The following is a 24,622-nucleotide window of genomic DNA, read 5'->3' as shown; positions in this document are numbered from 1 at the left end:
GAACCTTGTCCCTACGGCTCCCAGTTTACCAACCAGGGGGACTGTGGTCAGATGGTCGAATCCGAGCAACTCACCGGGAGGAGTGCAGAGGGATTCTTGACCCGTTCCGAGCTGTACGTGCCGTCAACACTCATCGGCCGGGCCAGCCTGGTAGTGTTCCCACTGCAGAGGGGCCTCGCCATCTTTCGTCCTTCGTGAGAGGACACAGAGGTGCTGGCCTGCCTTTTCTGACCCTGGGTTACTCCTCGAGCCCCTGCCCCGCCCCAGGGGCCCCTGAGCTTTCCCGCATTTGGTGAGCTCGGGCTGACCGGGCAGAGCCCGGGCCTAGCTGTGTCTCAGGACTTGCACTCAGGGCAAGTCACCCACCTCAGGTCTTCACCCATTCCATGAACACCTGAATATGCCCCAGTATGAATCTATGTGGCTGTGAAAATGTTTCAGAAAACCATCTTTATCATGGAAATAGAAACACCTGCCCCAGGGACCCCGACCTAAAATGTATGGTTGAACAGTCAAATTAGATCTCATTGAGATCTGAAACATCTCAGGTCCTCCTGCCAGTGTCCACAGGTGCCCATCGGTCATCCTCGGACATCTCCGCACCATGGAGCCCCCGGCCTTCACACAGACCCCTAGGGAGCACTCAGAGTCAGAGCCTGAGCCGGGGAGCCCACCGAGCCCCCCCCCCTTGCTGCAGGGCAGTAGCGAGGGGCCCAGGAGTGGGGCCAACGCCCTTCTGAGTACCCCCTGTGTCCGCACTGCGGCTTCTCTTTGGCTTTGTGTGGTGCTCCCCATGGCCTCTGTCACACACACCCCCACCCCCCGTTAAGTCAGCTGAGGCTAAGGGAGCCAGAGAGACTTCACTGGAGCCCACCGGCCACGGGAAGTAGAAGATGGGGACCAAGCCCAGCTCTGGCTGCAGCCTGGCGCGGCTCGTGACGTGGGCTGTGCCTGCTGTGTGGCTGCCCTCTTGCGGACACAGACGCAGGAAGGCTTGTGCTCCATTTCACCAGCAAAAATAGTAGTTCTCATTGTGCCTGTGGCGGGCCTGGCTCTGAGTGCTTTACACACGGACGGGCCTAGACAGTTGTCCCCATTTTACAGATGCAGAGCCTGAGGCACACGGAGCTTTAAATAATGCCGGAGGCCAAACAGGTCCCAAATGGTGAGACCCAGGTTCAAAGCCAGGCGACCCGGCTCTAGCAGCACCCTCTGTGGAAGCAGGAATAACCCCAGGGTCTGCTCCCCAGGGGAGGACCATGAGGCCCCAAGTCCGTGCCAGAGCTGGATCCCGAGCCCCCCTGGCCTCCTTCCACATTGCCACCACTTCCAGTGGAGGGACGGTCAGCTTTCTAGATCCCTCGCAGGGGGTGAAGGAGCGCACCCTCTCGTCCGGGTAGACTCAGGCGGGCATCTTGGATTCCTCTGCTGAGCCAAGAAGCCGTCCCTCTCCAGAACGTCCAAGCAGAGTTAGGCAGCAGCCTGTGAGACTGTGTGTGCCTGCCTGACCGTTCTCCGCTTCTCTCCCTCCTTCCCTGTCTTCTCTCGTCCTCTGTCCAGCAGGCCTCCTGTGCTGCTGCTTCCTTCTCCTCTGTCTCCTACTGTGTCCAGCAAACTAAAGTGGCCTTCACCCCCGAGGACAGCAGTGCCACTCAGGGCATCAGTGTGTCCGTCTCTAACTCCTTTCTCAGCCGGCACGGCACCTTGCCTGTGCCCTCGGTGAGTCGCTCCCTGCTGTTCTTTGCTTGGCAACGTGAGTGTGAGCGTTCATTTGTCGCCTGTGCCTCCTGACTTGTGTGCCGCTGCCCAGCCCTGACTCTGTCCCCTTGCAGACCCTGCACTAGACGGGAAGGGGTATGCGCAGTTGGTCCTCTGTGGCACGGGGGACTGTGTGAAGTGGTGGGGTAGGCAGGGTGGGGTTGGGGACCGGGAAACGTTAGTGGGTCGCTCTCAGCATCACCACTCAGGTGTTAGCTGGCAGAAATACTTTGGCCTTTTTACCCTGGTTTCCCGTTGGGCTGTGCATCAGCCCTGTAAGTGTTCTGTATTGAAAGAGAAGTCCTCCTCCCATAGGAAGCAAGGCCAGGGAGAGCAGGCCTTACCAGGGCAGGACAGAGTTTGAGTCTGAGTCTTCGGGCCTTGCCGGTTAACTTCTGCTGTGTAGTAAGGCACTGCAAACTCTGCGGCTTAAAATGGCAGCAACTGTTTGTCAGTACTTAGGACACAGGCTGGTGGGGTGATGGACGGCCCGTCTGGCTCTGGCTGTCCTCACCGACATCTCTGGGACCTCTGCTGGGACTGCCAGCCGCAGTGGCTGTGGCTGTGCCCCTCTGGACCCACCGGCCTCTGTGAGGCCAGCCCGGGCTTGCTGCGGCCCCAGGAACGGATGGGAGCATGCGGGGATCTTTGGGCCTAGGCTCAGAACCGGCCCACTGTCTGTCACTTCCTGGCTGATCTGGGATTCCAGGAGTAGGGAACTGGGCTCTGCCACTCGCCGGGAGCTACTGCCCAGTCACCTTGCCGAGGAACATGGCTGCGGGAGGGGAACGGGCGCTGCTGTTTCTGTAAACAGTTTCCTTCCGACACATAGCGGGCACTAACCCTTGGAGAGGCAAGTACTGGTCTGTTACCTTCTGCTGAAATCCGCATCTGTCCAGACACCCGAACGGCCACGTTCTTCCTTCAGTGTATTGAGATGAGACTGAGCAGCCCGGGAAGAGCTTGGCTGAGGCCGTGTTTGGGTTCTGCTTGAGATCGGCTTTGCCGTTGGGTAGTTTGTTTATGCCTCCTGCCTCCGTTTCGTTCCTTTGAGATCACACGTGTCTTTTATTTGGTGATTGTGGGGATTGAGTAAAATCACACAGGAAAGTTTTATTATTACAGCTCTTGCTCTCAGAGTTCTGGGTTCTGGGCTCGGCTCCGTCCTTGTTCTGCATGTGAGAGCTGGGACATGGGGCTTCATCTGCCCGGACTTCCTTTTCAGAACTCTACAGCCTGGTGACTCAGAGACCTCGCCAAGCTCGGGCTCCCAGTGTGGTGTTGTCTGGTTTCTGTCTTTGGGAACCATCCATCCGTGGCCCACGTTAAAACAGTCCTGCCTGCAGTGAGGAATGCACTGCTCCTTTGGGGGCTAGGGCCTACCTTTTTAGAGCCCTGAGCAACTGTGCACTTGCCGTAGAAAGGCTAAACGCCCGTTCCTCCACACTCCTGGCCCTACCCTGGCACACAGACACCCTCTGTTTCCTCAGCAGGCATTTCTGGCAAGCTCCTTTCACAAATCCTGCAAAACTTGGCCTTTACACAATCCAGCTCTTGACTGTTTTTTCCCACTCTGTGAACAGAAAGTAAGTGTGAGTTATCCTAAGAAAGTATCTGCAATGTCCCTTTTGAACAGTTTGGGGTTGGAGGGCTGTCAGTGATCAGAACTGTTTGCTACAGAGTTGATGAAAGTTTGGGGGTATTTCAGTGAAGTTGGGGCGTGAGTGTGTCATGGTTTTCATCCCTTGGGACGCAGGGGAGAGTCAGGCCACCTTGCGCTGGAAAGACGGCATCCTCCGTCCCAGTGCTGCAGTGCAGCCCCGGGGAGTGAGCTACTGAAGGGCTTGCTTTCTTTTTTTTTTAAAGATTTTATTTATTTATTTGAGAGATAGAGAGAGAGTATGAGAGGAGAGAGGTGAGAGGGAGACGCAGACTCCTTGCCAAGCAGGGAGCCCCATGTGGGACTTGATCCCGGGACTCCAGGATCATGACCTGTGTCAAAGGCAGTTGCTTAACCAACTGAGCCACCCGGGAAGGGGCTTTATTTCTTAAAAGGAAAGTCCCCCAGCCCCCAGAGCTATTAGTAATGGCCTGAATGTTTGGGACATTTGACATCTAATGTGCTGACACCCCAGAGAAGTGGTTTAGTGCCATGCCAGCATATTCTTCGTGTGCTCTCTGCTTGCATTCTGAGATGAGCCCCAGATGGAGGGCTTTGGGTTGTTCTCAGAGCAGCCCTGTATTCCTGAATCTCATCGTTCTGTCCTTCCGGGGCCTGTGTCATCCTTCCAAGATGGAATTCTGAAGGGGGGCCCCTTGGGAATATAGCTGTTGTCAGATGTGATGACGCCTCACCCTCTCGGCGACCTGTTCCTTCTGCTGGGGAAGATTCTAACCATTGAATACCTCCCGGGAACCTCCTGGCTCAGTCAGTCAAGTGTCCGACTCTTGATTTCAGCTTAGGTCATGATCTCAGGGTCGTGGGATTGGGCCTGGCTTCGGGCTCTGTGCTGAGTGTGGTGCCTGCTTAAGATATTCTCTCTCTCTCTCTCTCTCTCTGTCTGCTCCTCCACCCCCTCGTGCGTGCAGTCACACTCTCTCTTTAAAAAAAAAGAAAACAAAACAAAATCTCTTGAATTAGAGCAGGAAAGCTGCATTGACCAAGCTTAACTGAAGTAGGGGCTGCAAACACGTCTTCTTCCGTCATCCCGGTGTTCCGGGACGAGTTACGCAGCAAGCACAGGGATCCCCCCCACCCCCCCGTGCAGGTCGTGTAGCAGGAGGGATCCTGAGGCAGCATGTGAGTAAGGCCAGGAGAGTCACAGGCTGTCCGTGGGAACACCCTGGGTTGCAGAGCCAGCACAAGGTCAGGCAGAGCTCTGCAGGGGAGGCGGCTGTGGCCTGAAGGACAGTTAGGATCTCAGGTAGGTAAGGGGTAAAGGTCCGGGAGAACGAGTCGGAGATGTTCCACGCAAAAACACCTGCCTGGAGGATGGGAGCCAGAAAGCCTGATGTGCATTCTGGAAGGGGCCTCAGCGGTGAGTGCTCGGGGATCAAGGTTATGGGGAGCTGGCTGAAGGGTGGTGCCCCTCGTCAGCCCTTCCGCGCGTCCTCAGGGTCAGCACTCCTTAACTGAAGCAGACCGCTTCCCCAGCCGCTCCCTCCTGGGCACGGCCCTTGAGGGTCAGGCCGAGGGTGCCCCCCGCCCAGCATCTTCCACTGCGTCGGCTCTGCTCTGCTTCTCGTCCCACGGGTGTTCGCTTGCAGTCCGTGGACTGTCCTGCCCGGCTCCTGCCGCATCCCAGGGAAGTGGAGCATCCGTGCAGACAGGCGTCCACACCCGACGTGTGGTCTCTGGGCCATTACGCCCTGTTCAGTAAAGTGTTTAGGGAAACTAGGACTGAGTGAGAGCAGGAAAGATGTGGAGAGCCATGGGCAGCCTCCGAGAGGCCCAGGGAGGCTGGGCCCGTGTTCCCAGCCTGATCCCATTGGGCCTTGGCCACGTACGTGCCTGGCCCTGGGGGCGCTGGGAGGTGCTTCAGTGATGGGACTTCCTGCAGACGGCTCTCTGACATGTCCCAAGGGTCCTCTCTTTCTGTCCCCAGACTCTCTTGGTCAGTGCTCCCCCCGGAGCTGCCCCTGCATTCTCCCCGCAGCCCTGCCATGTTGGCTGCCTGCCTTCTGCTTCCACTCCAGGTCCGGTCACTCGGAAGTGAGCCCTCTCCCTCCGCACTGAATTCCCACGTGCTGTCTCCTCTCCTTGGGACTTCTTTGGCTTGCATTGGCTCTGCTTCTGAATCCTGGTCTTGTGAATCTAAAAAGAATCTTAAAAAGTTGGATGGGGTCTACGTTCACTTTACTCTTGACCAAGGTAGTGAGACTTTCTCCTGGGGGCCTGAGTGGCTCAGCCGGTGAAGCATCTGGGGCTTCAGCTCAGGTCCTGATCCCAGGGCCCTGGGATCCAGCCCCACGTTAGGCTTTCTGCTCAGTGGGCAGTGTGCTTCTCCCGCTCCCCTCTGCCCCTCTCCACCTCTGTCTCCCTCTCTCTCTCTCAAATAAAATACTTTTTTACAAGTTAAGAAGAGACAAAGAAAATCTCTCAGTAACCATTAAGGTTGCCAGTGCTGTTCAGGTATTGAAGTGTTGCTGTCGGAGAAATCCCCTTCCTCCATCCCCAGACTGTCTTCTGGTGCATCTTTCTTTGGCTGACGGCAGGTGCAGGTTTGTACTGTCACCGAGAGGTCTGTTCGGCTACTAGGAATCTGTGGAAATACCCTTTACCATCGTGGCCTCCAGAATGATTCTGAATAGGGAAAGCCCCTGGAAGACCCAGGTTTTGTGAAGCTTGAGCAGGATCCACAGCAGCAGTCATTTTTTAAAAACAAAAAAAGCTCTTCAGGGTCAGGAAGTCAAGTGTGTATCATTTTGAGGAGTTCAGTTACCAACGGCAGTTTTGGGGGGGGGTGTGTCTCTAGAGCTGCCAGTGTCCCGTTCTGAACAGATGGTGACTCTCTAGGTGTGGAACCCGGGTTTTTGGACGGCAGCACGCATGCTGTCACCGGAGCACCCGTTCGCAGGCGGTGTCTCTGCCATGCCGTCCCCCCACAGTGCCACAGTGAGGGCCCATTCCCTCAGACCCAGGGTAGCTCCTGAAGGCCCGCTGCTGCATCTGTCCCTCGCGGTGACCAGCAGCTGCCGTGGGGACTGCCGTGGGCGGAAACACTGGTGTAACGGCCGCACGGGGAGGGAAGGAGTGAAGGACAGACCGCAGGGCGGGGCGGGGGGAACAGCCCTGATGAACACCCGGATGAAGCAGTCCTCAGGCTCGGCTTGCTTGGCACAGCACCCTGTGTGTCTTCTGGAAGAAAGAAGCCCCCGCCTTCCTCGCCTCTGTCCCTTGCTTCCTCTTGAGGTCACCTTATCTTTATGGCTCCCTGCCCTGCTTGGAGCTCACTCTCTTGGAGAGAGGAGAGCAGGGGAGTGTCCGTGGACAGCACTTGCCCAGGGAGGGGACTATTTCTCCAAGCTCCAGCTCTCCCCGGGGAGGGGCTTTGTTCCATGGGCCTTCCAGACGGGCGGGGGGGAGAGAGCCACACTGCATGCGAGCCTTGGGAGCCAGGGGCGTTCCGGGTCCTGGGAGTTGTAGAGACTTGCGCTCTGCCCCATTTGGGGGGCTCACCACTGAGTGTACTCTGCAGCCACGGGTGCAGCCGTCTCACGAGACTCCGGGCTCCCCGCAGTAGGAAATTAGATCCCACACCCCTAAGCCGTGACAGGAGCAGCACCCTTCTGCTCCCATCCTGCTGATGATTTCTGTTTCTTCTTCGCCTTCTCCTTCTTCTTTTTCTTCCCCCCTTCTTAAAGATTTTATTTATTTATTTATTTTGAAAGAGAGAGAGCATGAGAGGGGGAGGGCCAGAGGGAGAAGCAGGGAGCCCAATGCGGGGACTCAGTCCTGGGATTCCAGGATCATGACCTGAGCTGAAGGCAGGTGCTTAACCAACTGAGCCATGCAGGTACCCCTTTTTCTTTTATTTTTAAGATTTCTTTATTTAGAGAGCACATGTGCAGTTGGGGAGTGAGGGAGAAAGAGACTCTCAAGCAGACCCCGTCAGTGGAGAGCCCTGTGCGGGCTCGGTCCCACAACCCTTAGACCATGACCTGAGCCAGCTAGGCGCCCTGCATCCTTGTTATTTCTGTGAACGTCTCCACCGTCCACTGAGTTGCCGGAGCAAGGCAGTGAGTTATTGTCGTCCCTCCCGTCCACCACGGCCACACGCACACAGCAGGTTTACACGTGACCCGCACGCCCAGGACCAAGCCCCGCCGCACTTCTGAGTGCATGCCCTCAGCTGGTCCTCTGCTCCAGCCTTGTCAGCGCTCCCCTGTCCCCGCCCCCGGCGTGGCCTCTGGCCTCCTTGCTGGCCTTCCTGCTGCCACGCGCCCTTCTCAGCACCAGACTCCGGTGTCCCCTCAGCGCTGCAGAGCCTTCTGTGGCCTCGCCAGCTCCTTCTGCCCACCTCCATGCCCAGGTCTCCCTACCCCCCGCTCTCCCGGCCCCGCTCCCCAGCGCCCCGCACAGACTCGCGTCTGTCTTCCGTCCCGCCCTCCTCGTGACTCCGTCCTCTTCCCCACCGTGTTCTTCCTCACCAGCTGTGTGGACCTGAGCACGCTGTCCCCAAATCAAGTGGGGTGTCCCCTCCGCTTCCTCTTCTTGATGGGAGCCTGGAATTGTCCTGACGTAAAGCATGTAACAGTGTAAGACACACAACTGACGTTTAATAAGAACGGAGGCATTTTAATATATAATCACACTGGGAAAGTGTTTCTTTCTTTCGTAATGTTCACGTTCTTTTTTTCTCAAAGTCGTAAATCCCCTTGAGGGTAAGGACTGGGCTTATGGTGTGCTTGCGGCCTCAGTACGCAGCTCAGGGTCGAGCCAGCAAGTGGCAAGCGCTTTGTGATGCCAAACTGACTAGAAGGATCTTAATTCACCCAAAAGGGACCAAGGAGGCACCTAGCTCTCTTCGGCCACCTGTCACCATGTCCAACTTCCCCACTTCCCCACATTTCATTACGACAGCATGATGCTGACTCATCCACTTCCAGGCGACAGACACACTGGTCCCAGACTGGGGCCAAGAACCCAGCTTCTTTCTTGTTTTCCTTCTCTGCTAACCCATAAGGCCGTGGCTGCTGGCTGGCTGGCCCGAGACCAGAGCTCAGAGACCATCAGCCTCGGAGACTCGCAAAGCAGCCACTGTGACTCAGCCATTTCTGCCCCTCATTTTGAAGACTTCTTTCTGCTTTTTTGTTGGTGCTTGTGGTGTCTTGGAGGGTCATTGCTCTTGGACCAGCTTTAGACCCAGGACATAGCTGTAGCCCCTTGTGCAGATGTGCTCTGACTCCATCTGTGACAGTCCAGCTGGTCTGGCACCAAAAGGACCTGCCTGGTCCTTGTGAAGGTCCTGTGGTGACATGAACCCTAAGGATGCCGTCCTCACACCCGGACTCTCGCCTGGACCTTCACGGTCCAGGCCACTTGTCACTGCTCAGGGACTGCGTGCTTATCCCCTCTAGCGGTGGGGAAACGAGGAGAAGAACCGAACCGTGTCGTCCACTCGGAGTCTCAGAGCTGAGATGAAGAAGCCAGATCGCCACTGGGAGGAACAGTGCTCGTCTGATATTTAGGAACTGCGTGATTGCTGGTCAATAGTGGAGACCGGACAAGGCAACTTGAAAAGCCCCTGTGTCGGCTGGACGGCAGGAAGAGGGTTTTCGTCCTTCATGTTGTGACACCTCAGAGTGCAGCTACTGCTCTAAATAGACTTCTGAGAAGGAGTGTAAATCAGAGTCCCCGGCATGCTGGTTAAGTCCAAGCGGAGCAGAAATAGTTCAGTCAGATTTCTAGAACGGAATTTAAATCATTTTTTAGTCCGTACTAAACGTTTCTGTAAAGAGTCGATGTTCTCAAGGTCAGTATTTAGTGAACGTACAGAGCGTCCTATAATGTGTTGGAGATTTTTGCAAGAATATTACTAGCCATGAAATCATTAGCCCAAAATCTGGTGTTTTCAAGAAGGATCTTGTGATTCAGCTTGCAAAAATATGTCACATGAGAGGAATGTAATACGTTTCTTTCTTTCTTTCTTTTAAAGATTTATTTATTTATTTATTTGACAGAGAAACAGAGAGGGAACATAAGCAGGGGAACTGGGAGAGGGAGAAGCAGACCTCCCGCTGAGTGGGGAGCCCGATGCAGGGCTCGATCCCAGGACCCTGGGATTATGACCTGAGCCGAAGGCAGATAGTTAATGACTGAGCCACCTAGGTGTCCCTGCAATATGTTTCTACTTTCACCAATCCTACTACCTAAAACTCTCCCAAGAAACATTTTGGGTTTGGTTTTTTTTTGTTTGTTTGTTTTACATCCTTTATTGTACAATAGTAATTAGAATGTTCAAATTGTTTTTAAAAATAGATTCCACTAAGAAGTTTATTCAAAAAGAAGCTATTTTTTGGATCCAGGGTGATGCTGGTGTTGCCTTTCTTTGATGAGATGAATACTGTCCCATCACCCCTCCCAGCAGGTTCAACACAAGTGGCCCTCCTTGCCAGGAGCAGAGAGCGGCCTCTGGGGCAGGTGCTGGTGGCATCAGCCTCAGAATCTGCTGCTTGGCTTTGGAAACTTACCCTTGACGTTATGTAAAACATAGTTGTTATAAATTAACACAAAGACATCAAAGAAGGAAGTTGCTTCTGGGCATAAAGGGCACCCCCGCGCCCCCCAGTCAAAGAAGGCTTCAGTAAAGAGGGAGTTGCCTGGGACCGGGGAAGGAGAGAGGAGACACATGGAACACACTTCTTCCAGTGTGCCGCCCGGTGACGAGGGATGTTATCGAGGGTCCTTCCTGGTGACTTTCCTTCTCGTAAGAGCCAGACCAAGTGCGCTTCTCTGCAGGAGACCCATCCCCCAGAGATGGCAGAGGGGCTGTGCAGTGGTTAAAAGCTTGACTTCGTTCCAAGAGAAATCGCTTAGCCCTGTGCCGTGTTGACACTCGCAGTCTCTGGTTTAAGGGGAGCCTGAGCCCAGGACCAGTGCTGAGCTGTGGTTCCCGGTGATACTCTGTGCGGGAAGGAAGCCCAAACCACACTGCAGCAGCAGCCGCCCTGGGGTGTGTTTTCTCACAAATGATGGAGCCAGACGTAAGCCTGCAAACCAGCCGTCCAGTAGCCTGTCTGTGTTGGTAAGCAGCATTCAGAAACACTGAAGTCAGAAGCCTTGCTTGAGCCAAGAGAAGGCAGTAATGGCCAATCTCTGGCAACTTCTGTGCTTCCCAGACACTTTACGACTGTGAGTCCATTCACTTGAATGATTGCGTCGCCTGTGATCGGGAGGGTTGAAAGCCTCAAAGCTCATAGCTCCAGGCGCGGCTGCGGCAGGCCCGGCAGGGTCGCTGGCCCGTGGCTCTGGCCCACAGCTGCTGGCATGCTCTCTGCCCCCCTCCCGATGGTCACAGGAATTAAACGGAATGACTGTTGGAGTGAGGGATTAGAATTTTGCATTTCAAGGTCTCCACTCCTGCTTTCTTGCCAGCACAGGGCTCATCCCTGGTCATTTTTCAGGCCAAACCAGAGAGGAGATAACCGTGTCCTTGCAAACCGCCACCTGCCCAGCTCTAGGTGGCTCTGCGTTCTCGTGCGCGCGCTCACAGGTCAGTACACATGTCCTCAGCCATCATTCCTCCACCCAGAAGGCTCACGGCGGTTCGTTCACGTGTCTGTTTGCAAAAGAGCAGATTGCTTGTTCCTGCATCTTCTTTCAGGAGGGCAGGTGTTGTCTCTGCATCCCTGGCTTGCAGACCAAGCCTGAGCTCCCAGCCAGGTCGTAGGAGTCCCACAGAGCTGTAGGGTTACACGGCTGGGGCCTGTCCCGTGCCCAGAGTGTTCCGTGACTAGGACATCCCTTGCCCCTCTCCTGGGATCCAGGCTGTGTGTTGTGAGGTGTGGCCCGCTCTGTCACCCTGCTTCTCCATCTTTGTGATAAGGATCCCAACAGCCCTTCGTGTCAATGATGTGAGATGATTCCTGCCAACCCTTAGCCCCTCATCTGACCAGCAGGCATCGTCCTCCCCAGATGGTCCTTGCTGGCACTTGAGCTAATGGTGTGATCGTAACTGACGTTGGGGGCCAGGCAGCCCCTCCTAACTGCTTCTTTCCTGGGAACTTGCTCCGGCACTCCCAGATCTTCTGCAGAAATCTGCAGTCTCCAGCCAGGCAGCCTCCCCTCCCCCACTCCCGGTGGTATGGCGTCCTCAGCGCGGTCTCACTCTGGCTATAAATAAAGATTCCCGCCACAGAGAGCAGCAGCTCTGTCAGAAGCACAGCCGGGCACCAGGCAGGTCCCAGAATAAACTCGAGGCGGTGATGCAGGGGCGTTTCTGCTCAGTGGCCCCCTGCCTTTCTCCCTGCCGTGATGAGGAAATGTGGTCTTGGAGGCCGGGAAGTACTTCTCGGGGGAATCTGCAGAGACGGACCTTGTCCACGGTGGTGCGACGATGCGCCTCAACATGGCCCTCCCCTCGAGCTGCAGGAGGGCACTGAGGGTGCCCAGTGGCGCTCAGAGAGCCATGCCTTGTCTCTCCCCACTCCGTTGAAGGTATTGTTCAAGCTTGGCTCCCGGCCCAGCAGGACTGCATAGCTGAAATACCGGAGGCTAGAGCTGCAGGGGGTCGGGGGGGAAGGGCAGCTGGCCAGGAGGCTTTGTCCTGGCCTCCTCCAAGGTGGCCCGCTGCTCCTCTGGGGCACACATCCTCGGGGCAGCCGTCCTGGGATGTCCGTAGCCTCCCCCACCCCCGCCCCCAGCAGTGTCCCACTGTGGTGGGGACAGCTTGTCCACTGCCCTTCCACCCTCAGAGCCAAGCCACCGCTGTGAGGCAGGCGCTGTTCTGGACACTTCAGTTACAATCTCAGTCAGTGCGTCCGTGTCCCTTCGTTGGGTAGATACGTGGTGGACCCTGTGACCAGCCCAGCCCTGGTGCCTGGAGGGTTCCCAGACTGGGGCTTCGGAAGGCGAGGAGGGAGAGCGGACACCGTCACAGGCTGGCTCCGTGCTCAGGACCACAGCGCCGTGCTCAGACAGTGCGCACGGACCCTCCGGGGGGAGTGCTGGGGTTTCCGTGCTCCTTCTAAAGGCGGAGGAACTGGGGTACCCGGCTGGCTCAGTCTGAGGAGAATGAGACTTGATCTCAGGGTCGTGAGGTCGAGGCCCATGTTGAGTGTAGAGGTGACTTAAATAAATAAAGACAAACCAAGGCTCAGGAATGTCTGTTATGTACCCGAGGTCCCATGGGTAGAAAGAGAAGGCCCAGAACCCAGTCTGGGTGACTTGAGGATGTGCCTGCCACAGTGACCCTGGCCATCGCCTGGATGAGGCACACTTGGTACGTGTGTGTCTGCCACCCTGAGCTCGTCCGGTCAGACCTGATGCACCATGAGATGGCGCAGGCCTAGCTTCTGTAGGCACGTCGGCTGCCCGGTCGCCACAGGGCCTGCTTGAGTGCTGAGTGAGCTCGTGTGGGCCAGGGGCCGTCTGTGAGGACAGTGTCGGAACTCCCGAAAGGACTGGCATCTGCCCTAGTCTGTTCATGCTGTCTGACACAGTCGCACAGATGGGGTGGTTACACACAGCATGGGCCTGGAGGCTGCAGGTCCAAGGTCAGGCCTCCAGCACGGCTGGTGCCCCCTTTCGGTCCCAGTCTTCTCCTTGTGTTCTCACGTGGTGGGTGACATCATCAGCTTCTGAGCCTGGTGGCCCCTGATCTCCCCACCTCCTAATACCACCATCTGTGGGAGTTAGGATTTCAGCATATGAATTTGGGAGGCACAAACCCTAAGCAACATTGATCTTTAAGTAGTTGGATTTGTGCACGAGTCAGCAGAGCACAGCAGCACTACCCTTGAGGTTGCGCAGACTAGAGATCTGAGAGCTGGGCTCCCGAGTGAGACCAGAGCCACTGCCTGAAGCGGCGGTGTGGACGTCCCTCGCGGTGGCCTCCTGTCCGCTGGCCATTGAGAGAGCCTCACAGTGGGGAACATTGACCAAGGATTCACTGGAGAGTCCCAGAACCCAAATCCTATATCCCACTGCCATCCCCAGCAAGGCCTACGTTGGGTTGGCCTGGGTGGCCACTGGGAGAGGCCAGTGCAATGTGGCACCTGGCTGGTGAGAGCACAGTGGGCGCTTGGCATCTCCGCCCCCCCACCCCTGTCTGAGAGCTACGGAGCTGGGGTTGCCCACGTGCAGCTCGTTCAGAAAGAAGGACGGACACAGAGCTTCTTACGAGGCAGCTGAACACCCTCAGTGTCTCTCAGAAATTTTTAGCATTTTGATAATACGGTCCTTCCAACCATTTTTAAGGCCTAATCTTTCCCTCCTCAAAAGCATTTCAGGCGGATTATGGTATTTGAAAGGCTGCAGTGTTGGACTTTCAAGGGATAAAACCAAGGAGTTTCATGCAAAAGGTTCAAAATGACTAAATATGACCCAGGTGTATGAGTCCACATACTGAATTTAGCCAGGAGGTTCCTGAAGACGTCGCAGGGTTTGGGTTTGGCAGGTTGGGTTCTCGGACAGGACAGAGTGGGATTACCGGTGCAGCGTGGGGGCTGGCTTTTCTTTGGGGGCGCCCGCGTCCCCCTGTTCAGACATGGAAGATGGCGCTGGTCAGTCCTCAGGCCCTTCTCAAGGGAGGATGTGCCTGGGTTGGGCCACCTTGGCCAGAGGAATGCGGGGGTTGGTTTGGCCTGATCGGTGGTCCTCGTTAGAATTACTGTGCACAGCCCGTGCAGCTCAGCTGAGTTAATCTAATGACTTTTTCTCTTGTCTGTTTTCTTCCTCCCATCTTCCCGTTTTTGTGTCTGTCTTCCGCTTTGCTTCCGTAGTATAAATCTGTGTTTAGGTCCTACTCCCAGGATTTCGTGCCTCACAACCAAGCTTCCGTTCAGCCTTTCCTTCCGTCTACCTCCTCTTCCTCTCCACATTTCCCACCCGTCCACCAGTCTCAGAGCTCTGACTTAGCGGGGCCAACCGTAGCCAGTCTGCCTCCCAGCACCGTGGACGGGCCTCTCTCATCTTCTCAGGAGAGCAACTTTCATGGGAACACTGTCTGCCTTCCTTCCGAAACCTCTTTCACTGACTCGCCCCAGACGCCTTCGGTGAGAACTCCGCGCACACCCCCTCCACGTGGGGCTGCCCGTTTTGAGAGACTGGTGTGGCTGTTCCCGCAGCCAGGCCCGTTGCCGGTGCACGCCCCGGTGACAGTGGGGCACGATCCGGGTCCCTGGAAGGTCACAAGGTGCCATAGTAGCTTGTTTCCAGAACAGCAGTGGGAACCTTTTGTACAGAGTTCCTGTCAGGTGGGGAATCTGATTTTCCAAAAACAATTGGTGACCGTTTGGAGACCGTCCTCATAAGGCTGAGACGGAGAGTGCTCCCGCTTTTCTGTGGGGTCGTGTGTGAGGGAAAGCTGCCGACGCGCTGGGAGGACAGCTGCCGACGGAGGGCTCTGACAGCGGTCGGGGCCAGTTGCACGTGCGGTTGTGTGTGGTGCTGGTGGAGGGCCTGCTGCCGGGCCGTGTCACTCGTGGGGCCGTGGACGGGCTGGCCGGTGTCGACTGGGCGGTGTGGCCTCTGCCCCCGCGGCCCTCCTCCCGCCGCAGTGCCTCCTGGGGGCAGTTTGAATGGCCCTCAACCTCTTTGGAGAAGGTCCCGCAGGAAACTTGTGTTCCCCGTAACGCAGAGGCAAGGGGTGACCAAAGCGCAGCCTTCTCGGGCCTGGGAGAAGCTTCTGGGAGCAGCGAGGGCGGCTGCCGCCATCCGCTCCTCCTCCCCAGCGTCCCGTCCCGCTCAGGGCCGGCCCAGCAGGCGGCTCTCTCTGAGCCGTGCGGGGTGGCCGCAGGCCTGTCACATGTGCATTTCCTCTCATCCTGTCTCCCCCAGAGTGAAAACACCAGTGAGGAGGCTGGTGAGGGTGAATACGTCAATCTGTATTCCTCTGGCCAGAGCAGCGAGGAGCTGGCTCGCTCCCGAGGCGTAAGTAACGTCAGGGCGGCCTCGTGCATGCGGCCGGGCCGGGCCCTGCTCCTGCCTGGCCGGGAGCCTGCATGGCTCCGTGGGGAGAGGACGAGGCTCCCGAGCAGGTCCTCCCCCCGCTTGCAGTACGTGTGGCGCGCTTCAGGCCTGGCCGCGGAGTCTTCTGGACGTCCGCAGAGGCAGCATGTTATAGGCCTGGCCACGCATCGGTTGCTCTCTGGGGTCTCTTTCTAGCCCGCCCTGCCAGCGTTGAAGTCCATCTTCTGTCCCCGACTCTCCCACACCGCCAGGGCCCCCGGGCCTTCGCCCCCTCACACTTCCCCCAGCTCGCCCCCTCCCCCCCGACAGGAACGGCTTTCTCAGAAGCTGGGCAGGTCTGGCCGGGAGCCCCCACTGTGTCAACACACCTGCCGCCTGAGAGTGTAGAGAAACACCTGGTGTGCCCCCCCCCCCCCCCCCGGTCGACTTCTGTCCCAGCTCTGCATGGCCGTTCTGCTGAGCGGTCAACTTCCCAGGTTTTGCTGCAGCAAAACGTGAGCAAGTTCAAAAGCTTCCAAAATAATGAGTCCCTTGAGAGGAGGTGCCATGAGGACTCAAGTTTTCCCTGGTGACCAGCTCACAGGGCCAAGCCTGTCTAGTCACTCCTGGTGACACGAAGCCCACCAGGGGCACCCCCACTGCAGACGTTTGCAAGTCCTAGAACTCTGTGGATTTTCACTCCAGTGGGATTCTGTCCACCGGGGACAGGGACCCAGTCCCTGAAAGCTGCTTCTCCTCTGGTGTGTCCTCCTCCCCGTCTCCTCTGGTGACCTGTGCCCCTGTGTCACCCAGGTCAGCCTCCACACAAGGAAGCTGTTCCCTAGCTGGCCTTCCGTGGCTCTCCCTCCACCCGGGACCACGTTCAGTGCTGACTTCTCCTCCGAGGGGAAGGATGATCTCTCTGAGGATGATCTGTGTGTTCTTGCCACCCTGCTTTCTCTTGTGGCCTCGGTGGCAGTCCAGGGGTGCCAGATTGCCATGTTGTCACCGAGTGGGGTGGGCCCAGATTCCCAGGGCCTGGCCGCTGGAGAAGAGGGGGTTGCAGTCATGCACTTGAGCAGCTAGACCGCTTGGAACCATAACTGGGAGGCACTTGAACCTGGCAGTCCTGAGGACTGGTTTAACTAGGACGTCAGTTGAGGCTTGCTGCACACTGGCAGGGCACACAGGTTTTGGGGGCAGACAACCCTTGGTTTGAATGCAGGCTGCAGCCTTCTAGCCGTGCCTTGGGCAGGGCCTTTGACCTCTCCCAGCCTGTGGCGGGGGTGGGAGGGGCCGCTGTGATGCCAGCGAATGGACAGGGTCTTGGTCAGGGCCAGGCGAGAAGAGGTACTCGAAGCCCTTAGTGCAGTGCCTGGCTGAGCTTGGCTGAGTGGCGGCGACCCTGGCTGTCCTTTCTTTTAGGAGGTGCTTGTGATGGCTTTTCTAGGTTGGCAGCTGACAGAGGTCCTAGGCAGGGGTACCTGTTATGTCCGCAGAGGTGCGATGTGAGGCCGAAGAGGGCCTTCCCCTCCTGTGTCGTTGACTGCACTCACAGTTACCCTGCTCACAGCTCGGATTGATCTGTAGGAACTTGCACTTGAGGCCGCTTACAGGCGGAATGCTGGCAAGCAGATCCGCCCGGTGTGGGGCACCTGTCACAAACCCAGCACTTCTGTTCTCAGGAATCACCAGCCATGAAAGACGGTCACCCTAGAGATCCGTCGTCGGCCGGCGGCGCGGCGCGGAAGGAGAGCGGCAGCGGCGACAGGTAGGGAGTGGCCGCAGAGTGAGGTTCCCTGAGAGCCGCAGGCCGGGCTGGGGAGGGCGGCCCCCTGCCTGCCAGCACGCCAGGCCTGTGGGAGCTGGCGGGGTACCTCCTTCCCTTTCCTTCTGACTCACAAAATTCTGCATGTTCAGGGTAGAAAACATGGCAGGTACAGAAATGTGCAGTTCAGCCAGAAAAATCACTAGCAATCACACCCTTTAAAGCGTCCGTTCTGGCGTGCGTCTGCCTTCCTGATTACGGCTCACATACCGCTGACTCTGCAGATGACTCAGGATAGTCTCTTCAATCCCAGGCCAACCTTCCTTGGCCACTTCCAAGTTCAGGCGCACTAAAGGGGTGTCAGAGACCCCCCACACCCAAAAATTTTGTGAGTTACTAGATGTGTATATTGTGTTAAACCATTTGAAAGTAAGTTACAGACGTGACAGTCAGCTTCTAACTTCTTCAGTGTGTCTTCTAGAAGATTTTAATTTTCTTGAAAGACTTATTTGAGAGAGAGGGCAAGTGAGCATGTCGGGGTAAGGGAGGGTGGGCAAGAGGGAGAGAGTTAGAATCTCAAGCAGACTCGCTGCCCAGCACAGAGCCCGCCTGACACAGAGCTTGATCTCATGACCCTAAGATCCTAACCTGAGCCGAAATCAAGATCTGGATGCTTAGGGGCGCCTGGGGGCCGCAATCAATTATGGGTCTGCCTTCGGTTCAGGTCATGATCTCAGGGTACTGGGATCCAGGCCCACATCGGGCTCCCTGCTCAGCGGGGGGTCTGCTTCCCCCTCTCTCTGTACCCCTCCCCTGCTCATGTTCATTCTCACGCTCTCTCTCAAATAAATATCTTAAAAAAAAAAAAAAGGAGTTGGACACTTAACTGGCTGAGCCACCCAGGTGCTCCTCCTCCTAAAATATTTTAAAAGTCTACCAGATTATACCATTATCACACCTAAGAAAATTAATAATAAACTCCCTCGTATCATCTGACATGTAAACCATCTTCCATTTGCCCAACTCTCCCTAAAATTAACTTGTATAGCTTATTTGGGGGGACCAGGATCATTCAGGAGTCAGTACACTTAGTTGTATGTCTCTTTAATCTTTTATAACATTTTTCAGTATTAGCACAAGTCACACTTGACCAGGTTCAGAAATATGGAGTGAGTTTCTCCACGTGTAGGACCCACAGACCCTCTCTGCCGTCGGCGACTTCACGAGGACATTGCCTTCTTCGTGAACTGTTACACAAGTTCAAGCTTTTCCTCCCTCTCCAGGCCAAGGTTCAGCTACCTCTGGGTTCTGGGCACAGAGCGAGGCAGTACGCACTTGTCAGGCCTCAGCATAAATGGCTGAAGAGGGGGCGAAAATAAAATGAGATAAATAAAGCGAGAGACAGGAGGAAAACCCAACTCCGCTCATTCTGCAGGGGCTTGCTGGAGAGGGCTGCCTGCCCAGCCTGCTCGTGGCCCCTCCAAGGAGCTACCCGTGTGGAATCCGTCTGGTCCGCCTGCCCGGGCTGAGATCTCCCCGTGGATTAAGCAGGGGATGATGGGTTTTCTAGTTGAACACCTAGTAGCAAACGGCATCTGTGCCAAGCAGCAGAAGCCCACGGGTCCTGCCTCCAGCTGCACTGAACCCAAGAGCACCATTTTCCAGAATTGCAGATGGCCCTTGGAAAAAAAAAAAAAAAAGCAGAAGGAGGAGCACATTCACTGCTTAGAAGCAATTACAAAAACGTCCTCTTTCCACAGAGGCCAGACCGCGGACCTGACACTGAAGGCACACGTAGCAGATGGTTCTTCCCAGGACCGTGTGTGATTTTGCTCTGGGCCATCCTTGTCTTACTGAAGGCACAAATTATTATGTCTCACATACTTAGGGTTAAAAATGTGGCCCGTGACCGTAAGGCCAGCCTGGGCCTCACAGGCTCCATGGTAGAACTCATCAGAATAAAATGGGAATATGAGAGAAGATGCCGGGGCAGGCAGGGCGCCTGCAGACCCAGGGTCTGTCTGCTCCCGGAATGCCCCCTCTCCACCCCATACGTCCCCTCCGCTGGTGGTTCTCTCCTCCTCCTCCCTCACCAGCAAATTCCTGCTCTGCTCAGTGCTGCGGGGCTCGGCTCGGCTGTCCTGCCACAGGGGCCTGTGGTCGTTCACACTGGCCTGGGTCTTCCTGCTCAGGCTGGTGCCCCTGCTGATTGTTTTAAAGTCAGTCTCTCCTGCTACACCCAGCATCCCAAGGACAAGGGCCGGTCTGCCTGGTTCATGCTTCTGTTCTGCAGGAATGTGGCCTTTGGAAAAGACTTGAGGGAGGACGCTAATAGCCATGTGAGCTCTCTTCCAACCTACTTGCCCTTTTGCTCTTCCTGTCCTTGGATACCCACTGTGCATAGGGTGGCCTTGACAGTGACTGATCCCATCACTTATGTAAATAGCTCAGGGAAACCTTGATCGTTTTTTTCCTTTTCGTTTTTTTTCTTCTTCTTCTTTTTTTTTTTTTTTTTAAAGTAGGCTCCACGTTGAGCATGGAGCCCCACACAGGACTTGAACTTGTGACCCTAAGATCAAGAACTGAGCTGAGATCAAGAGTCAGATGCTTAACCAATGAGCCCTGTAGGCTCTCCAGGCTCCTGCTTAATCCCTTCTATTGACAGAGCATCCACAGAGAGCAGGAAATGTCCCAAGGTCACACAGGTCATCAGTAGCGGTGTTGGCTGTCCAGTCTGCAGCCCGGCTTCCAGCCCCCACTCAGGCCCCCATGCGGGGTGTGGGGAGCGCCGTGGCCTGCACACGAGAGCTGCAGTTCCAGAAGAACCTGTCAGGAGTAATCGTAAATCGGAGTCTTGCAGAGAGCTACAGCCCCCTGGTGTCCTGGACCCCGGGGCCTGCTGGACTCTTACAACACAAACCACTTCCCTCTAGGGCCTCCAGGTCACCAGATGGTTCAGAGTTGGCGCGGTCAGAGGAGGAAGTGGACGAGCTGTCCCTCATCGACCACAGTGAGATTATGGCCAGGCTGACACTCAAGCAAGAGGTGAGTACAGGCCGTGTGCGGCGCGGTCCGTGTAGGGGAGAGGGGGCTGTGAGGACAGCGTAACCTGGAGGTGTCTCAGAGAGAAGGACCCAAGCAAGGCAGTGACAGGGGAGGTTGGCACCCTCCCCACTTCGTGAGCTCTGCACTCGGCATTTATCCTGGGCACGTGGATGGCCTCCTGGAGAGAGTGCGCTGCCCCTTCTCTGACACTTCCGGTCAGTCTTCTTGCAAGTCACGTACGATCTCTAAGCCCCAGAGGACAGGACTCTGGAGGACACTGTAACAGTGGAGCCTGCGTAGGGTGCTCAGCACGGAAGCCGAGTGCAGTGAGCCCTCAGTAGCATAAGCTGCCTTCCCGTCGGTATCAACCGAATCAGCCCCTGTAGTTTCGGTGGGAGCCTCAGACTGATTGAGAAGTCTCGGGCCTGCAGCCGCCTCTGTCCTGTGCCTTGCAAGGAGGACCTGGGCGATTCTGGAAACCAGAGGAACGTCTTAATGTGCTCACCTGACCCGGCCCTGCGGGGTGACTGTGTTTCTGGGCTCTGGCTGCGCGCCGACGCACACACAGAACAGGCAGGGTGGGGCTGGCGGGTCCCTGGGGCAGCCAGCTTCTCTGCAGAGAGAAGTGACGCTTCGTGACCCTTGCCAGAAAAGTTCTGAACAATCGGGTCATGGGCCGCTGCCCTCAGCCTTAGCTGGAAATCCAAGATGCTCTCGGGACTCTGGAATCCAGGGGTGAAAACATGGACGCCCTGGAGAGGCAGGTGCATCTCCGAAATAGAGGGTCTGGGGGGCTCGAGGGTTGGTTTCCATCAGAACCAGAGGTGGAGGGACACCTGGGTGGCTCAGTTGGTTGGACGACTGCCTTCGGCTCAGGTCATGATCCCGGAGTCCTGGGATCGAGTCCCGCATCGGGCTCCCAGCTCCATGGGGAGTCTGCTTCTCCCTCTGACCTTCTCCTCGCTCATGCTCTCTCTCACTGTCTCTCTCTCAAATAAATAAATAAAATCTTTAAAAAAAAAAAAAAAAGAACCAGAGGTGGAGGGGCAGGGGCCGGCTGTCAGGCCGGCCTGCCGGATGACTGCTGTCTCGGGCTTTGGGCAGGTTCATGGGCTAAAGCCTCTGTTTGCCCGCCTGCAAGTATGACTTTTTCCTTAATTGGCAGAGGGCGGCCGATATCCTCTGTTAGCAACATCTGGGACAATTAAACATCTTTGTGACGCTTTACACTCCTTTGAGGGCTCCCTGTACAAGAACCTGTAACACGATAAGCGACTCTTCCTTCCACCTGGGGAAACGGACGGAAGCGTGCGGCGGCTTGCTGCGGTTGTAGGAACATGACCGTGCTCGGGCTTAGCTCTGCTGCCCCTGTGGTCTTGTTGGGAGTGGCTGGTGCAGCTCTGCCTGCCTGCATGGGAGTGTCCCACCATTCCCAGCGTGAGAACGGCCCTCCTCGTGTCCCCGGCCCCGGCTTGGTGAAGAGGGAGAGATCTGTTGGCGCCGTCGTCCCTCAGCTCCGCTGTGAGCCAGCGCAGTGTGCCCTGCTGTCTGGCCAGCTCCCAGGGCCGTCCACCTCCCAGATGAGCTCTGGCCTGTTCTGTCTTTGGCGTGCGGAGTGGCCTCTGTGCTCGGTCATGCTGCTCCCAGGCAGGGGAGGGCGGGGGCGGTGCGGCCCAGGGTCTCTGCAGTGCCGCGGCTTGGTCGTTCTGTTCCACCTCAGCATTCCGGATCGGAGCCCGACGGCTGGATTCTGCTGCATGCTCTCCTTTGCTTTGTCTTCGCAGGGTGACGACGGGCCAGACGTCCGTGGCGGGTCCGGAGATATCCTACTGGTGCATGCTACTGAGACAGACAGAAAAGGTGTGGCAACGCCCTGGGCAGGGGCCTTCGTCCTTGTCACTGCCCTTGGGGTGGGCTGGCCCCACAGACCTCGGGGGGGGGGGTCAGAACGTGGTCCTAGTGACCCGCAGTCATTGTGCAGAGAGCCTACCCCTGGGGATGGGACCAGCTCTCTCAGGGTACACCCTCCGTGGGTGAAGGCCAATGATGACTCCCCTGGGGCCGCAGAGAGCGAGCTTCAAGGGTAGAGCTCAGCACCTCGGGTAACAACACGTCCCATACTGTTCACCTTCCAGCAGCGTGTAGGTGTAGCTGTTTCTACTTTTCCTGCTGTCTGACCCATTATGTTATTCTAGACGCCAGTCAGAGTTTCACTTGTGGCCTCCACGAGGAGACCCCGGCACGTGTTCTGTCCGGAGCTCAGTCTCAGAACAGTGGTGGCAGTGTCTAGGACAGAGTTCTGACCCCTCAGCACACGGCCACCCCATTCAGCGTCCTGATCCCGTTAGCAGGGCTGGGAAGGCAGGGGACCTAGCGTTGGGCGGACTCCGTGCTAGCAGAAGAGTGCTCACTCCGCATCGGGTCCGGCAGGGAGGGGAGAGGAAGGGCTGTGACCTTGACCTCGACCTCCACCAGGAGTGCTGCCTGTCCTAACGTGGGCCCCCTCCACACTCCTTTTCCTACTATGTCTTTGAAAGTTAGTAAAAAGGGGATGTGACAACAGTATTAAAGCCAGTTGTACGAAAAGTTAAAATGCCCCAATCCAGAAACCCTCACCCACCAGTTTTATTTTTATATATGACCATGTCCCATGTTTTTGTAGTAAATTTCCCCAGGTAGAGTACACAGAATGATTTGAGGAATTTTTAAATTACAAAAACAGTACAGAAATGGTCACATTGCAGAAAATTTGAATAATAGGGAAAAAGAAGAAATGACCCCAACAAACTTAGCATAGCCATTATTTTGCCCTTTGGGGCTTCTTCACCCCCGGTTTCTTTGGACTGGGGCAACAGCCCGGTGCTGGGGACTGAGCTCAAAGCCAGGCACGTCCGTCCCTTCCCGGCCTCAGCAGACCCTCAGCAGACCTGCCTGTTGGAAGAGGGTCCCGGTGGGCAGGGAGAGGCGCAGAGCTGACGGGAGGCCACACGGCACAGGCCATCCAGGAAGCAGCGAGCGTGCTCCGAAGCAGCCCTCGCTCTCCTCCGCAGCACCCCACCCCCATGCCTGCCCGAGCAATGGCCTCAGCTGGGCAAGAGGAACAGCTGTCATTTCCATCCAGAGGGCTCAAGGGGGAGCTGGCCCCATCCTCGGCTCGGGGCACCAAGCTCTGCGGTCCTGTAGGGGCAGCCGGCTGCAGCCCTGGGGGCAGGGCAGTCCAGAGCCTTCCAGGTGGCCAGCAGTGCCCAGGACAGGAGGTGCTGCTGCCAGCAGGGACCTCCACTTGACTTCAGTCATGGAGAGATATTGAGGCTACAGGGAAACAAAGTCCCGTGCACATGGATGGATGGTGGAGGCTGAGGCCCCGGGCCACACTGCACATTCCTTGGGCAGGTGGTTCCCTGTGGACCAGAGACCACCCCGGTGGTTCTCCACTGGATCGCCCACGGCTCAGGGCATGCAGACTTGGATCTGGTCTTCCAGAAGCAGCCCCTGGCCTGTGCTGGGCCCATCTCTGCCTCCTTACCCAGCCCATCTCTGAACAAAAGCCCCAGTGGGTGGTGAGCTGGTGAGTTGAGGGGTCCGGAGAGGAGGGGCCTGAGCAGGATGCTGTCGGGCCATGCTGTGTGTTCCCGGCCCAGGAGCCTCCTTCCCAACACCTGCTCTGCCGGCCAGGCCCACCCCAGCCAGACCTCGGATGCCGGAGCAGGTGCTGCTGTTGCTTTCGCTTGTCCTGGAGCTGACCAGGCAGGCCAGGGCACAGGAGCCAAGACTCAGCTGAGCCTGCGCTTCTCTGCTGGGGAAGCAGGGATCCTCTTGATTCCTCCACTTGGCAAGCTGGGGAATAAGTGAGAGAAGACGGGAGAAGGGGGTCTGTGCCAGAGAAGACCAGCCTTATCTTGGTCTCGCAGTACGTGGAAATTCCCAAGATTTTTGTCCCTGGGTCCTGCCATCTAAAGTATTCCCTGTGATTTAGCTTCGTAATGCTGCGGATGAGTTTGAATTATTTCCTCTGTGCCCACAGTCTTAGGTACATGCAGCAGGCGTGCTGCCCGTCTTTGTCCCCTGCCAGCAGCAGGCGCCACTAATCAGTTGTTCTTTGCTCTAGATTTGGTCCTGTACTGTGAGGCCTTCTTGACCACCTACAGGACCTTCATCACCCCAGAGGAGCTCATCAAGAAGCTGCAGTACAGATATCCTTCCCCGCGGTGCCCCTGCCCTGGCCCCAAACCTCTGCCGGCGCAGAGCCTTCAGAGGCAGCCAGGAGAGAGAGGCCCTAGCTTCGGGGCCTCGGACCAGGCTTTCTCTTGCAGTCCCCTTCCTTGTCTGAGTGCTGAGTGAGAGATGTGTGGTGCCGGGTCATGGGTGTGCTGACGCAGCTGCGGTCACCAGGGAGTCCTGAAGAGGAGGTCGGAGCAGCTGACCCCCCAGGCCCCGCA

General features: G+C 56.7%; 1 protein-coding gene across 6 annotated transcripts in view; it reads left to right on the top strand.

Moving 5' to 3' along the window:
* Positions 1–24,622, top strand: part of RAPGEF1 (Rap guanine nucleotide exchange factor 1) — a 133,796-nt gene that overhangs the window by 99,409 nt on the left and 9,765 nt on the right. For 3 of the 6 annotated variants that reach the window (XM_082696190.1, XM_082696191.1, XM_082696189.1), the window contains 4 exons: positions 17,056–17,141; positions 20,072–20,183; positions 21,968–22,043; positions 24,292–24,391. In XM_082696190.1, the coding sequence (XP_082552316.1) occupies positions 17,056–17,141; positions 20,072–20,183; positions 21,968–22,043; positions 24,292–24,391 (374 nt within the window). Of the gene's footprint in view, positions 1–1,560; positions 1,720–14,202; positions 14,476–15,259; positions 15,353–17,055; positions 17,142–20,071; positions 20,184–21,967; positions 22,044–24,291; positions 24,392–24,622 lie in introns of all 6 variants that reach the window. The other 3 variants (XM_082696187.1, XM_082696188.1, XM_082696186.1) reach the window with 2 other exon arrangements.

This window comes from Mustela nivalis (assembly GCF_964662115.1).
Source record: "Mustela nivalis genome assembly, chromosome: 13".
NCBI classification, from domain to species: Eukaryota; Metazoa; Chordata; class Mammalia; order Carnivora; family Mustelidae; genus Mustela; species Mustela nivalis.
Note: the sequence above shows the minus strand (reverse complement) of the source record. Positions and strands in the feature narration are given on the sequence as shown.